This window comes from Xenia sp. Carnegie-2017, unplaced genomic scaffold (assembly GCF_021976095.1).
Source record: "Xenia sp. Carnegie-2017 unplaced genomic scaffold, XeniaSp_v1 HiC_scaffold_19, whole genome shotgun sequence".
NCBI classification, from domain to species: domain Eukaryota; kingdom Metazoa; phylum Cnidaria; class Anthozoa; order Malacalcyonacea; family Xeniidae; genus Xenia; species Xenia sp. Carnegie-2017.
In genome coordinates, this window is record NW_025813481.1 from 523,330 (window position 1) to 540,295 (window position 16,966).

Genomic DNA, 16,966 nt, shown 5'->3' on the forward strand with positions numbered 1-16,966 from the left:
TGTGTTTTATATTTATAAAGGAGATAACGCAGGACATACTAGTTTGCTATTTGTATTGTTTTAAAAATCATATATTGTGGAATTAGAACAATTCTTTTTTCGGGTAATATTCCATAATTTGTTGTTTGCCAAGTTTTGCATCTTTTTCAGCATACAATTGTCCGTTTTACTCCAAAAGGCGTTGCGGTAAAATTGGAGAGAATACGTTCCATATTTTTCCAAAAAATATTCTTCCTTTAGCAGTAATAGTCTAAAATATCTCAAATAGATTTAAGTGCATGTTTTCTTTTTGGTCCAGTTTAAAAACTTTAAAATTCTTGCTCAAAACACTTTCAAGCGCCATTTGAAGCTTCCTGGCTGAAGCTTGCCTGAACAGCAGATTTTTGCGAAACTTCATTTAGAAATTAGAGTAAAACTGCAGAATTCGCATTTAATGTCGTATCCTACATCAAGTATTCTTAAAATTACGTAATCAAAATAGTGTTATATACTCAAAATTGCGAATCTTTGAAGGTGGAAACAAGTGAATTTATACGTTCTACGATAAATTCTACTTATCTATCGTGTTAAAATGTAGTGCCCGATTGAGGGCAACGAAACTGTTTTCTAAGCGACTTTTTTTGCCAAGAATGCTACAATTAATATTCAAAGAAATATTTTTTGTCGTAATTTGAAGTTAATATATGTATTAAGTCTTATTTTAAAATAAACACTAAGAAACGCGTGCGCTGATTGGTCTAGAGCTGTGTTTGCATTAGCCTGTGCAAAACACATCTGAGCTCAACCAATCAAATCAATCAAAACAATTAATCAGTCAAAGAGAGTTTGTAAATGGTCATGAATAAATTTCAGAGGAAAAATTAAAATGTCTGTCTTTTTTGCAATATTGTTATTTTATAAAAGAAATAAAAGATGTTTCATCATCATCATTATTATCATCATCATCTTCATCATCATTGTCATCATCATCATCATCATCATAATCATTGTCATCATCATCATCATCATCATCATCTTCATCATCATCATCATCATCATCACCAGCAGCAGCAGCATCATCATCAACATCATTAGAATCATCATCATAGTCGTCATCATCATCGTCATCAACATTGCTTTCATTAGAAACTTTAAAATATTCAGCATCCTCTAATTTTACCGCTCTCAAAGCTTTATCTAATTTCAAACATATGAAAGTTTTCTCGGATGTGTGCCTATCATCTTCATCATTATCTACTTCACTTACACCGTATGAAAATGGTTGCAAATTTTGTTCAATGTCCAAAAAATAAACCAGTCTACCAGAATCCCCATTATGCAGAAATTGGTTGGAACTTTTCACTTTTACTGCATTCCGATAAAGTTTTTCTCTCTTCTCGGTTTCATTCGTGGCAGTGGCGTAGCTAGGAAAAATAGTCACTCCCGCCAATCCATCTGCGCCGGAGGCGACCAATAGGGGTCCGGGGCATGCTCCCCGGAAAATTTTGAAATCCAGAGCCTTGGAAACAGCATTTCCTGCGATTTCGAGGGCGAATTATTTGTTGTACAATAATTTATAAAACCCATTTTGTTAGCTGCATTCTTAATGTGGCAATCGTTGAAACTGCAACTAGTTAAAAGGTACTAAAGGTGGCTCAGAGAAACGTTACGCAGGAGACAATTGTCCCTAAAACATAATTTACTCATCACTGCCCCTGCATAAACAGAAGAAATTTGTATTAGCACAAAAATAATATAGTATACGACACTTCTAAAGTGCATAGAGAGAGATTTTTCTTAGCATTCTACTTGTTAGTTTAAACTTGTTTAGATTGGGGCAAGTAGACAGGGATGGCTTTATTCTATAAAAGTTATGCTTAATTTTCTCAATGAAGTACCATGTATTATACGAACAAATATCAAAACACATACTATACTCATCATTTATAAAGAAAGGCCAGCCTCCTGGGTTTTCTACAAATTTTCAACCACCTCGTTATGCAACACCTCTGATTCCTCTTTCTTTTCAATGATATCTTTGTGAATAGATATTCTACACAAAGAGCTAAGCCGACCTTGACCCATTCTATTTCTTAAATAGCTTTTACCCTTTTAAGCAAGAGAACGACCTCTCTACTGAAGCACTTGCCACTGCCAACACACCATTCAATTTTAACAAATTTACCACTTGACCTAAACTCGACTGGAGATTAAATTTGAAGATGTATTTAAGAACCTCATTACTGCACTCTTTGTGAAAGTCCTTGTCGTTGTAAATGAAGGAAAGTTGACTCTCCCAAGTTTGGATGTCAAAAAGAGGACTATACTTATCTTTGAGAAGATTGATCTTCTCCTGTGGAACTATGCCCTTCCATGTAGTAAATAGTTTAGGATTTACAAGGTCTAAAAACTCGAACTGATTAATATCTTGAAATCGTTCACTTAACATGCCTTTAATGGAATCAATAATCTCAAAATAAAGCTGTTTGTAATTGTATCTACTATCTGCTCTGGTTGCTGGTGGGCCTACTTTTCTAGTGCAGTTTGGTAAAACTCGGTGAAAGCTTGATCTGTGCGAAGTGACACAATAAACTGCTTGAAATTGTCAATCTTGCTTATGCCATAGTTAAAATGGGTTTCCCTATTTTGAAGAATGGAATACAAAATTGTGGACTGTTCTAAAATCCTGTAAAAAACACACACTAGAAAACAAGAGAAAGCTATCAAGATAATGCAGTAAGCCACTTATTTTACTTAATGACTCATCATCCCACCCAGCTGGTTGTTCAAGTACCCCTCAAAATATCTAAAAGTTTTTCATAGTTTTTGTGCAATACATTGATTAATCTAGAGCGATAATACCATCTTGTTTCACCAGGGCAGGAAACTCAAGGTTGTTAGATGTGAGAAAAGCTTTTCTTTTGGGGCATTGCTTGTAAATGTGCTGAATGTAGCTATATTAATAAAAAGATTTTAACAGGAGAAATTGATGAGGCTGACTGGCATAGGACCAGGTTCAATCTATGAGCTGCACAATGAACAAAATGAGCAAAAGGATACTCTAGTCGAACCAATGCTTGAACACCATTGATATGGCCAGACATGACAGAAGCACCATCATATGTTTGTAAAACCAGTTTTTCTTTTATATTAGAATACTCAACAAGTTTATCTTTGACAACTTGTGATATTGCTGTGGCATTTCTGTTCATACTTACATCCACAAATCCTAATTGCCTCTCCATAATTTCACTTGCTTTGTCAAACCGAGCAATAACACTTAGCTGCTCTTTGGTGGAGACATCAGATGCTTCATCAACCTGAATACTCATAAATGTGCAATCATTTATTTCCTTTCTGATTTCATCTTCAATAATTGAATCAAGACAGCTGATAAGACCATTTTGAATTTCTGGGAGACTCCAGTAAATCTTCTGTCACCAACTATATCAGATTCTGCTAGTCTACTGTGCAGTCGACGCTCAAATACAGAATCAAACTTAGCAAAACATTCGAGCAACTCTCTATAATTACCTTTGTTCAAGCTACCTTCGGACTCATTGTGACCTCTAAATGGCAACTCTTGCTTTGACAAATACAGCACGGCCTCAGTAACAGTTTTAAAATTTCTCGATTTTGTCTTACCTCCTCATTGTGACGCTGAATCTCATTTCTTCTAGCGAGGGACATAAGACAATCAATTCGTTCACTAGCTCCATACGTTTTCCATGTCTTAAATGCAGTCAAATGCGATTTAGATTTTTCATGCTTCTTAGCATCAGACATAATACTCCGCATATCGTTGTAGCCATTCTTAGTCCACGATGGCGATGTTTTGGGGGAAAACATTAGACATGGCCAACAAAACACTTTCTGCAAGGTTGTACTGCCACACAGCCAGTCCTTCGCCTCATACCAATCTCTCTGAAATGCTCTTCCCTTATTTTGGATAGTTAAATCAGGAGTAGGCCGTTCATGAACGATAACATTCTGTTCGACCGACGATAGAGCAGAGAACGGTTTAGCTAATAAGCTATTTACTAAATCAACATCAGTTGAGCAAATCGCAGTCGCACTTGAAGCCATTGTGTCATACACAAATACAAAATAGCAATTTGAGAGTAAACACAATGGAAAATTAATACCGACAATGACACGTAATTTGATAATCACTAATCGCTGTACTTGTATTAAAAGGTCAAATAATTACAACCTCCGCCAATTTAAAATAGCGGGAGTTCGACTATAAAAACAGCAGATTTGAGCATGCGTCAAGTCCCTTAGCCAACCAGAATTCAAAACTTCTTATATAGAATTATATTGTATGTTCCGCCCTCTGAAGATGGGCGGAATACGTGGAGAATCGCGCGAGTATGCAATGTGCGAGAAAAGGCGGTTGCTAGGTTACATAACAAATCTTGAGATTTTGCTGTATTACGATTACGAAATACGAACCACCTAATAAAAGCGTAAATATGAACGAATAAAACATAATATTACAAATTGTTCGTGAAATAATGTATATCTTATGTCCAAATAGAATATTTATTGTTTTTGGGAAATTTCTCCCGCCGGGCGGGAGTAGCGGGACCGCTAGCTACGCCACTGATTCGTGGGTTTAGTCAAATGAGAACAGCTTCGTTTTTATAAAACCCCAAATTTTATTATTTTGAACAACATACACAGTTTCCTTCTTCTTATCGATTCTTTCACGAAGCTCTTTATTAGCCTCATTCAAATTCAAGGCAAAGCTCTCCAAAGATCTCCACCAAAATGCTTGATATGACGTCCATCACCGACAAGAATTTTAACAATATCCACTTCGCTATCAAATTGACCAAACACGCCATCTTGAAAAGAAGGAAATTGAACTTCCTTTTCACTACTTGGCAGTTTGTAAAAATATTCAATTCCTTCATTTAGGTGTTTCACTGCATCACGAATTACCAAAAATTTTGCTTTCGTACTTATAGCAAACAGATCATCAACGCTGCAAGCAACGTGGGCGCATGTCAAGGCGTAATATCTATCATTCTTATGACAGAACATTGTCAATGTACCATGAAAACCCCTGGCCTTTTGGTTTTCATCCTCAATACCACTCGAAACATGCATGAAATTTGATGATTCATCTTTTCTTACGGCACGAAAGTTTGATAAATATCGAATCTTTGGTTTTTTGTAAAGTTTACGTCGAAATTCGATAAATTTTGATGCTTCCCATTTAAAAATTTCGTCGATTTCTTTCTTCAAATCTTCGTCTGACTTTTGTACATCGCCATCCACTGTGATATACAAGTGGGAATATGGTATATCCTCGTTTTCACCGATAGGTTCATAATCACCACATGCCCATGGCAACCTTGATTAAATATGATGTCCTTTTTCAATTGACGATATTATTTTCATATTAAAAACATATTTATAATGCACGTAGGGTATGTTAAATGAAAGTAATTAAAAACTTTCATTTGGTCTAATCGCGATAAAACTGGAAAATTAGCACCCGAAATTGATCTTAAAAGAAGCCAAAACTTATTCAACAAGAGCAAGTAAAACAGAACAACAATAGTTTATCTTAACGGAAATATATTCCCTTTACGACATTCATGCTTTTTGTTTGTTCAATTGCATATTTTAAATTATATATTTTATGAAAATCATATTGTCGTATTTCCTAACGCATTTATATTACGTTAAGAAGACAAAAATTGTTGTTGATATTTGTACACGCAGATGAAGCATGTAAGGTTATTACTTTGACAATCATGATGATCGAAAATTTTGTCCATTTTGTTTGACTGTTGGAAGTTATATTGAAAAGTTTTCAAAAGACCATGCATTGGCAAAATATTGAAAATAAGACAAGCAATGGTGGTGATAAACTGCAACCAACGTTTTTTCATGATGAGAACACTTTGTAATTTCTCAAAAAGTAAGAAGAAAAGTTTGCCTTAGTTTTGCAAACCTTAAGGGCCTTGTGTTATTAACAGAGGACCTTAAAGAAACCCTTATTTTTTATGTGTTAAACTTAACATCCATTGAAATTTAAAATACTTCATGCCTGGCATTAAGGAACCTTTGGAGAAAATTTTGCTCTGGATCTCAAAGTTTTTCTCAGTGGCCTTGTTTATGTCCTTACAATTACCATGAATAAAATACCTCTCGAGTAGATCGTGTACTTCATCTCTAATGTTGTAATCTTTATCAAGAAATTTGTTTTCGAAAATATCTTCCATATTTGATGCTTCTTTACAATCAACATCTACAAGGATATGCCAGATTTTAAACAACACAATTTTGAATTACAGTGAATACACCATGATCATAATTTCAGTTGATAAAATATCTGCACTGAATGCATACAAGAAAAACTTATCTACATACCAAAAAATACTATTCTGTGCCCTTTCTACTTCTTTCTTCCATTCATTATTTGACCTGAAAGCCGTGTGCACTCGAATAATAAGATCAGGGAATGTTTTGAGAAAGTATTCCTTTGGGTCACCAATTTTATAAAATGTTTCAGGTCTTGGCCGTGGTCGATCGCACCAATGCTGGCAAACATTTCGCATGCATCTTAAGCATTCTGTCCATGAAGACCCACACATAATAATTTTTCTATTCACCTCATCCGTGCAAAAATATTCATAGACATCACTATCCATTTGACTTTTCCAATGAGAGGGTTCGCTATTCAGTTGTTGAACGACACTTGAATGGGCATCATTTGTCTTTATTGGTTGTGGGTTTCCAACTTTACACAACATTTCAAACTTCTCGTAATCTGACAAAAAATATGGGTGCTTCAATGCTTCGTTGGCTAATGGTCTGTCTTCAGGTTGTTGCTTTAACATCCACGAAAGAAGATCTTTGAGCGTGGTATCCTTGATTTTATCCAAGCCAACAATGTTTCCATTCAAAAGGTTATCCAGTAAATGCCGCTCATGTCCAAAGGATGTTCCCCTTTGTTGCAACATAATAAGCCACCATTCCTGCGTTCTATTTTCAATAGAAAGATATCATATCAGTCACAACGTAAATGGTTGATAGTGAAACGTTAAAAAGTCGAGTTTTTTGGTTAGTTGCAGAATTCAACAGTATTTGAAATTCCACTACAAATACCTACCATAACATCAGACTGTTTCTTGTAGCGGGATGAGTCAATTGCTTTATTGCCTTCATTATACGACTCTGGAGCTATCCAATTTTTAGCTCCTCTCTGTATGCTCTCATATGTCGAAGTTTCATTTAATAGTCTTCGACTTATACCGAAGTCAGCGATTAAAAAATTTCCTTGTACATCTCGAAGAACGTTTGAGGGTCTTATATCACGGTGAAGTATAGGACTTGGGTAACTGTGAAGATCTGCTAAACCTTTTAAGATGTGCCTCATGACTTTGGGAAGCGCTATTTGAAGCTCATCTAAAGTAGAAGATTTAACAAAACTTTCCAACGATTCTTCACATAAATCTAATACCAAATAGGCAAATTCATCCTCCGGTTCCTCTTCCAGGTAACAATAATTCACAACATATTTTGAACGCTTTGCATTAAAGTCGTTCAAAATATCTTTCTTGCTTGGCTTGTTCAGTGAAACTATCTCTATTAAGTCGTTTCACGGCTTTTCCATAACCGTCTTTTCCCAGTCCAAGATAAACACGGGTTCCATCACTTCCTTTGCCAAGTAAAAACTCTTTCGAGAAAATAACAAGTACATCATTTACATATTTAACCTTTGTTGGATTTGTCTTACGACATTCCTCCATCTTTTTCAACTTTTCATGATGCATTAATGATTTATCAATGCACGTCCAAGGTTCAGACTCTATGCCTTAAATTTAAAGAAAAAATTAACCGTTGAGGAAACAGCAATGAAAGCATGTATACATTACGATAAACTTGTTACTGTATTCTATTATAAATTACCTATAGCTGGTAACGATTCCGTGTTCTACAAACACGCAAAATCGAAACCAAATACAAACTCTAATCCTTAACCTTATATTACTAGTCCAACATATTGGTTAGAGATTTTATGAGGGATCCATATCACGTGTTAAAAGACGGAACTATAGCCGCCTGACACCCGTCTTTAACCGTCTCCGTAGATTGTTTTCAACAATTTACTCGCAAGTGATCTCACTTGCATATCTCACGTGCCTCCTTAGCAAAAATCAATCATCAAAGTTAAATTACTTTAAAGCCCTTCGCACTCAATAGGTCAAGAAATTTTACTCATTTTAATACATAAAATCATGACATTAACAGGTAATTTTGAACAGATTATTTCTAAATTACACTTAGTTGATGATTGCTAAGTCACATAAACAAATGTAGACTACCGATAGCACTTTCTCTCATCAACTATTTTACCTAGTAGATTACATAACAAGTGAGCGAAATCAATCACTACCGAATTTGAAATCTAAGGAAAATTTATTTAGGTTTTAAAAAAGTAGAGTAATTTGTTCCCAACAAAAATGTGTGTCACTATATTCCATGGCAAAGGAGGAGATATCAACTTTTTTCCTTTACTGGAATTCCTACTTGATACTGTAGCATTTTTTTGCAATCCAATAGGCTAAAAACTGTCCGCTATTAAACTTACTAATAATTTCCTGTTTTCGTACATCCTCTCGTTCCTCCTCCCGTACCTCATGCCATACATCTTCTCGTTCCTCCTCTGGCAGCTTTTGTCGTACATCTTGTCGTTCCTCCTCGGGCAATTCTTGCCGTACACCTTTCCGTTGCTCCATCGGCAGATCTTGTCCTACATCTGTACCTACTATCTTCCACCCTTTTCTCGATTCTTCTAGATGTTACATAATTAACAAAATCTTTTATTTTTATATCAATACAATTTATTGTTGTTTGAAAAGTTTAAGTTAACAATTCAACTACAGAGTTTCAGTTTACCTCCTTGTTGTTGATAAACTAGTCAACACATAAGATAATGCACAAAACAATGGATTTCAAAGAAACCAAATGCAGCATGTCATGTGTATATAAATATCCCCTTCCCCCCACAAATCATATATCTTCTTACGTACATGGCGTGAATAAGGCACAAGTTAACAATATACAGCTACCTCAATTAACCCAGCTTTTCTAGTTCAATTTATAATTCAGAAACAGTACAATTTTAGTACCTTATTATAGGGGAGTAGGATTTCAAGCCGTTTAGATGTTTATGTTTTGTTAACAATTCGTTTTATGCTCACCAAATTATGCTAAAATTCTACATTTTGTTTTCAATTATTTTTAGTTAAAAAATATCAATATTTCTTATAAAGTAAATCACACAAGGCCACCACAATCAGAACATTGACAAGACGTGCACAAATCATTTGTGATTCGCCGGACGCTCTACACAACGAAAATCTCAAACGTGGTTTTGACAAAAACAACTATAACTCTGACTTTATTAAACGCAAAACTTACAAACACAACGAACCTAACGAAACGAACAACTCAGTGACAACAGCAACGATACCTTACATCAAAGTACGTCTGAGACTATTTTGTGTATCTTACGACCATACAACATACGTGTCGCACATAAACCAATCACAACGTTACGACAAGTACTAACGAACATAAAGAACAAAGAACAACCCAACGAACGACAAGGTGCAGTTTACAAAATAAACTGCTCCGACTGAGACGACTCCTATATCGGGGAAATTGGCAAGAACTTAAACATAAGACTTACCAAACACAAACAAGCTACTAAGAAACAAAACAAAACTAATCACATTGCCGAACATCACCTAATCACAAAGCACAACATTGACTGGGACTCGGCAAAATGCATTACTTACAGTACTGACTATAGACAACGGCTTACATAAGAAAGTTGGTTTACCAACTTGGAACAAACCCCCCTGAACAGATCACAGCAATTACCGGTACCTTACAAACGACTTATTCACAATGCAAACAAATGATCAACTAAAAACATTACACATCACACTAATTCATAATGGCAATACACATTTCCTGTACACACAATACAATGACGTAAGAACCAGATGGCAAATACGGCTAATCTGACTTTTACTCCTCATTAACTCTGAAGATGACTACCGCTAGGGTTGTCGAAAAGTCAGTTTACAACAACAAAAACAGAAGATGACTACCGCTAAGGATGTCGAAACGTCAGTCAACAACAACAAAAACAGTCCTTCTCAGGACTTTATTAACCTGGACGATCATCATTTACAAACATATAACGATACTCCCGGGTTCAAACCATTTACTTTATGATGATGTAAATTAGTTGAAACTTTACATCATCATCCCCTTAGTATAAAACTCGGAAAAATACACTGACAAGGCAAATTATACAACAATATCGCCATACATATAAATACACTTTAAACATTCATGTACACTTTTTATAATTCTAAGTCTACTTCAGTTGTAGTCGCGATAGGAAAACATATATCTGTATAGTAATAAATGACTTATATGCAGGATCAGAGTAAGTAAAGGCTCGGAATATTATATTATTCCATGCAGATGAAGTATGACAAATATATGTATGACAATCATACAAGTTTATATTGGAAAATCATTAAACAATTAATTGACACTAATCGGCGAACTTACTATTCCCAAGCAGAAGAAAAGAAATTGCATAGGCTACTACCAACTCCATCCACGGTGTCTTGATCAACCTGATCAGATAGTTTAACACTCTTTCTATTTCATGAACTAAACCTCCTGTTTACACTCTTGTAATGCCAGGAGCAGTGTTTTTATATTAGCAAGTTGCCCATTTCTATCAAACCAGGTGTTCAGCACATATCGTGTGGGGTTGTCTGAGAATTTTTTATGTATGATGCATAAATAACCTCTTAGGCGTGCGACAACTCGAAATGGCTTTTACCTTGCAATTTTTCTGCAAGATCTCGACGACCAATACTGCATAAAGCTTCAGCCAATTTATTTGAAGTGGCATCTCTTCCATTTTTCTTTTGCCATTTTGAAAGCATTTGATATGCTTTTACATTCACAGAATGATTATAATCAGCATTTATCCCTTCCAATTCTGATTTACTTATTCTCAACTTTATACCCAGCACTTTCCAATCATCTATTAGCTCTTTGGCAATTTCCATTACTAAAGAATTCATTTATAATTCCAACAAGTTTTATTCAAACAATCATCAAAATCTCGGTATTTACTCCCTATGTCAATCTATTAAAATAAATGTGCCAGGCTAAAAGCAAAGACTAAAAACCTCCAATTTATGAGTGAAATAAATAAAAAAAGGGTCTGCATTACTATAATCCTGCAGTTGCAGCTAGAAATGATTAAAGAATCAGGGTCATGCCTTGCACGCTTATTTTACTATTATCTTCCGAGAACTGTCCACTGAAGAGTGTAATTCATTGAACTAAAATACATGGAACGCAGTCGCTACCTGTAATAGAAAAGTCTAATTACTTTTTAAAGCCAAGTCTTACACCCAGAAACGCAATATTACACCCAAATACGCGGGTGTAATCAATCAATTGTCATTCCGCTAAAGAATCGCAAACACTACACACGCGTGTCTTGTTATAATCTCGCGTGTCTGCGTCTAAGATTTGGCTTCAATTATTTGCTTCAGGTAGCGTCCCATGTATACTAGTTCAATTGGTCTCTGCATGGAGAGTACAATACATCTATTCAAAGCCCACTTTCTGTACGCTCTTCTACAATGATGTTACGTCTTTAGGTTACGTGGTTCTATCTTTTTCATTAACTTCACTGTATATTTGGTAAAATATTTGTTTCCACGTTATATTTTGGTCAAATTGTGGTCAGGTCGAACCTAACCTAAATACGACGGTTATACAACGTCGTGTGTTGGTTGTAGTTTGGTTAGGTCAAAGACGACCAAAATACGACGTTTACATAACGTGGCGTTTTGGTAGTACATTTGGTTTGGTCGAAGACGACCAAAATACGACGTTCAAAGGTCAACGTGTAAAAGTATAAACGTTGTTTCAACGTTATAAAAGTCTATTCAGAAAACGTTATGAGAAGGGATTTTCAATACGTTCATAAAACATTTTAGAAAAAACACAATTCAACGTTAAATCACATCGTCACTCCAAACGTTGAAAACATGTATGAATAATATAGAATCCTTTAATTGTCATAAAAAATCTGATCAATAGCATAATGCACTAAATCTCTTCAAATGTAGTGATGTTTATCATAGAAATATTACGCGATAAATTTGCTTTGAATAAACATATTAGCACAAATACGGAGTTTTTCGCACGCGTTCCCTATAAATTTCAACATTGATGGACAAGGTTTTCGTCGATTGCTCTCGAATTTCACTTGATAGTTTAATAAGGTTTTCATTTTCACAAAATAATAAATAACCATGTTCACATATTAAATAACTATGTTTCACAAAATATTGAATAACAATGACAATAAAAATAGGTATGCAATGCGTACACGTAGGTAGCCTATTAAGTAAATGGGCTAGATGAAGTAGGTAAATGAACATAATTGAAATAAAATTGTATAGTTAATATAATTTACACCAAACTTGTCCAATATTTAAATATTGATTTTAGTTATATGGCTAAGTAAGTGTTTAATCATTTCTGCATTTTTTGAACGTTTTAGCTTAGATTGAACCTAAGCCTCATAATTGCATGTGCTTACAAAAATCGCACCAAGGAAAGTCACGTCATTTAGATTTCTTGCGACTTTTGAAGTCTTTTTTTCAGTGTAAACTATTTTTCTATGATTTTGTTTTAAAAACGTTTTCTAACGTGTCTTAGATGTCGTTCAGAGAACGTTGTTCCCCGTAACGATGAAGACTGTATTTGTTTGAACAAGTACAGCAGTGCTAATGTTTTCTCATCACGCATGCGGCGATTCTCAGAGAACATAAATGTGGAAATATAAAGTAAAAAATGCTAGGTTGTATTAAAATTGAAGAATGTTATCGAATTATTCATGGTAATATTTCGATTGTTACCAGAAATCTCTACCTGAAAATTATGCGCTACATCATATCAAATGTCTCAGAGAACATAAAATGTCTGATAGCAAGTTCTCTAAGATTCATCTGTTTGTGCTGTTTTGTGATGACTTACCGGATCGCTTCGAATTGATAAAAGTAGTGGCCGATGTGCTGGTATTCGAAGACGAGGTTTCTAAATTCAAGAAAACAATAGGAAATTTTATCAATTCAACACAAAGAAATGGAATAGAGATATAACCAGTTTGGAAACTAACTTAGTGTAGAGTAGAGCATCAGTTTTACTTTGTGCTTATATAATTTATTACTTTGAGCAGTTGATTATTGCAAAACTGAAGAATGTTATCAAGTTCGACGCAATTTAACTAATCTGTTGTATTCTCACAAGGTTTATTTCATACGGACTTGTAAGTCAATGAGAACATTTGAATTTGAAAATTGATATTATTACTATAAAGAGATCGTCCACACTTGCTTAGCAAGCAAAAAAGTTTTTAGCTTTTCAAAAATCTATTTCAATTGTATGCATATTTGTCTGCATATTTACAGTGAAGAATATATATTGTAGCTATTCTTTTCGACACATAATATAATAATTACAAATGAGGCATATTTCCTTGTAAAGATTAAGATACAAGAAATTTTCACGCTAGTATTGATTATTTTATTTTCTTGCATTTAAGGTTCATTGCATTAAACAGAATTCACGTTATTCATCACTGTTTTAACATTCAAAGAAACTTTTAACTTGCACCTTTCTAAGCGAGTCAGACAGGCGCGTCGGAAGGAACATAAAAGGGAGGGCACATTTTAAAATTATGAGTACCGATGTGTGCAATTAACATGTTATCTAATAGTCTCCATTTAGAATTTTGTCAACACCGGTCGTTTAATTGCGAACGTAATAAACTAATGGGAAAAAATTGCAAGAGATTTCTACGTGATTCTTTAGATTCCACTCACTGCACTGTTGATATGTGTGTTTTATAATCAAATAAACTATTTCTAAACATTCTCCTTGGTGGTAAGTTTCCTATCTCGAAGCAAAGTAGGGGGGAAGACATTCCCCTTCTGAGAAAAGGTGGGGTAAGCCCCCTTCATCTCCACTTCCGACGCCACTGGTCTCCGAAAACATAAAATGTCAGTTAGCAAGTTCTTCAAGATTCAATTGTCTGCGCTGTTTTATGATGACTTACTAGATGGCTCCGAATTGATAAAAGCAGCGGACGATGTGATGGCATTTAATGACGAGTTTTCTAAATTAAAAATAAAATAACAGAAATTTTAACACTAGAACAAAAAGAACAGAATAGCATCATACAACTATGCAGCTTAAAAATGAGTTAGTATGGGGTATAGCATAAACATCAGTTTTACTTCATGTCACTATAATTTAACTCTTTGTATCAAAAATATCCCAATATTTAAAATGCCATGAGTGGCAATGCTGTAAAGTCCTTGGAAATGATCTTCACTTACACTTAAAATTTTTTTTCGCTAATTAAACATAAATAATTCATTCTAATGTCAAGAATTCCTTTCTGTATGCTTGCATGCTGTAAGGCGGTGAGTAAAATTTAATAAGTGATCTTTTGCAGGTAACAAAAATTATTTTTGCTTTTTCTAAAGCCCAATAGGAAGCCTTATAGTTACAACATAAAATGACTAGTAAGTTTATTAATCAAAAAAGTTTTTACAGAGGTCATGGACATCGTGTTTAAAATTTAATGTGAAAAATTTAGTTCATGCTCTATTACTTTTATGAACTGAATATGGTTGATGCAATGTTAAAATAGATTAATAAACCTGATACTGAAAGCGACCAACCACTCAAAGTTTTTTTAACACTTGGAGCTGAGTCTAAATCTGTTATCAATTCCATGTTCATCCACTTCAACGTCGCGTCCACATCTCCATACCTACGGTTTCCTTTAACAAAATGAACTACACCTATTTTTCTAGACACTAATGCAACGTTTTCGCCAGCATACTGAACGATGCGTAATGAATCGTCAAAAATTTCCGAGTCATATCCAGTGTTTATCAGGATTATAGGCAACTGAAATTTTTCGGTTTCAACAGAATAAGTCTCAATCACCAGCTTTGATTTGTCAAAGAAAAAACCTGTGACACTGTTGGTGACGGGAGTATAAATGACTTGATTGTAAGAATTGATTTCGTCATTGTGTGGTCGAAATTTCCATTTTTTAACAAATGTTCCGTCCATCGCACTCTTGATAATTCGGTAAATTTTGGGTGATCTATAAGTCACAATGACTATGTTGTCGTCGGAGGAAATGGACAAATATTTCACTTCATCATCAATTGGTTTATGTTTACCCTTTGCTACAAATGACGTATTAAGGTGGCCTTTACTGTTATGCACATACATCATGACGTAGCTTTCATCCTTAGTGACAGTAGCAATGATAATATTGCCATTTGGTGCTACAGCAAGAAAAATGTTACTAAATTCTATTTCTTCACGAAAGCACACGGAACATTTTTGAACAATTTTGTCTTCCAAACAAAGCAACAATGTATAATCGCTATTCGATTTGTCTTTGCATCCCAAAAGTAGATATACTACGCCATTTTCATCAACGTTCATGCATTTTACTTGCCTATTTTCAACATCCGACCATTGAAACTGACACCACTTTTCAAACACTTTAGTTTTGCTGTTAAGTTTTGGAGTTCATTTCTATCAAAATTAGTAATCCTCCTTCTTTGTTTACGATCATGTTTTCGAGGTCAGTATTCTTTGTAAAGTGAGTTGAGTACCAAGGTAATAAGTTAGAAGTGTTTTCTTCAATCTTCTTGCAATAAAAAGGATGAATCAACTGCTCATTATATTGAATCTGGGGCCATTCCAAAACAGGCATCCTTTTGTTTGTGTGCTTAAAGATGAAATTGGCCAACGACAAGTTGATATCAATTATTGTGTCAAGGGCTTCACTTCCCATGTAGTCGTGATATTTGGCTTTTTTTCCCGCGACAATCGAGGAGTTTAAATCTTTCAGACATAGCATGAAATCCTTGTTGCTAAACCGCAGTTATCTGAATGTTCAAGAATAGCGCTTGCAATGCGTATCTTGCTTGCTTTTATTTTCTCTTCAGTGCTTGACAAATCATTTTCAAACGCCTCTTTCGCTTTCTCTCCGGCCAATTTGAAACGCGTTCGACATGATTGAGATACATTTATTGTTGGTACCTGTGTCGATGACGATGTTTCACATTCAGTCGACTCTGGCATGCGTTTCAGCTCTTCAACTCCTTCCTTAAAGTGAATGAAACTGCAACGAAGATCATTTGCCAATTCCTCGTATATTTTCTTTAATTCATCGTTAAATGCATCCAAAATATGCATTCCATTTCGGCCTTCCTCGACATCCACAACTATGCTCAAAGCTGATTTTATTATTGCTTCCATCACTAAAAGAATTACGCTCAAAGAGAGGCTAAATATACCCAAAGATTATAACGTCTTTTTAAAGCTACTAAAGCATATGAACATGAACACCAAAATTAAACCAAAAATTCGCAGATACGTGGCTAGAAACGAAATTTAGAAAGTTATGAGCTGAATAACCAGAAAAATGGCGTCACGCAAGTGTTGCTTTAAAATGGAATTTACATTGCAAATACATAAAAATCATTCATGCTTGCTGTAGTCATTGTATTCTAAAACATTTTTCGTCCAAATATTTAGCAGTCCTAATTTTTGCTCACCATAAGAACATAATATCTGAACAATATGATAATGATCTGAAGTTAAAATTTGAACAATAGACAATGATGTACAAGAAATACTTTAAAATGTTAAAAGATTATATAAATAGTATGGTGCACGCAAGCAACAATTGTTATGTTTTACACCCACGACCTTGGCAAACTAACGTTTTATCGGGAAAACATTATAAATACATTTATAAATCCAAGTAAGAATATACGCATTAAAGCTACGAAAGTTATGAACAGTGACC

The 16,966-nt window shown here is 34.7% G+C and overlaps 1 protein-coding gene across 3 annotated transcripts; it reads right to left on the reverse strand.

Annotated features, from left to right (window-relative positions):
- Positions 1–8,459: 8,459 nt before the first annotated feature.
- Positions 8,460–16,013, reverse strand: LOC124439026. Of its 3 annotated transcripts, none has more exons than XM_046989221.1 (4): positions 14,787–16,013; positions 14,177–14,236; positions 13,096–13,155; positions 8,460–8,794 (listed from the first exon to the last, which is right to left on the reverse strand). In XM_046989221.1, exons 1-4 carry the CDS (start codon positions 15,589–15,591, stop codon positions 8,526–8,528), a joined length of 1,194 nt encoding a protein of 397 aa, XP_046845177.1. In that variant the 5' UTR covers positions 15,592–16,013; the 3' UTR covers positions 8,460–8,525. The 3 variants fall into 3 exon arrangements, 2 of the variants coding, with proteins under 2 accessions (XP_046845177.1, XP_046845178.1); XM_046989222.1 differs by lacking the exon at positions 8,460–8,794 and adding an exon at positions 10,779–11,107; XR_006946243.1 differs by lacking the exon at positions 8,460–8,794 and adding an exon at positions 10,960–11,107 and having other exon boundaries at positions 12,991–13,155.
- Positions 16,014–16,966: the final 953 nt, after the last annotated feature.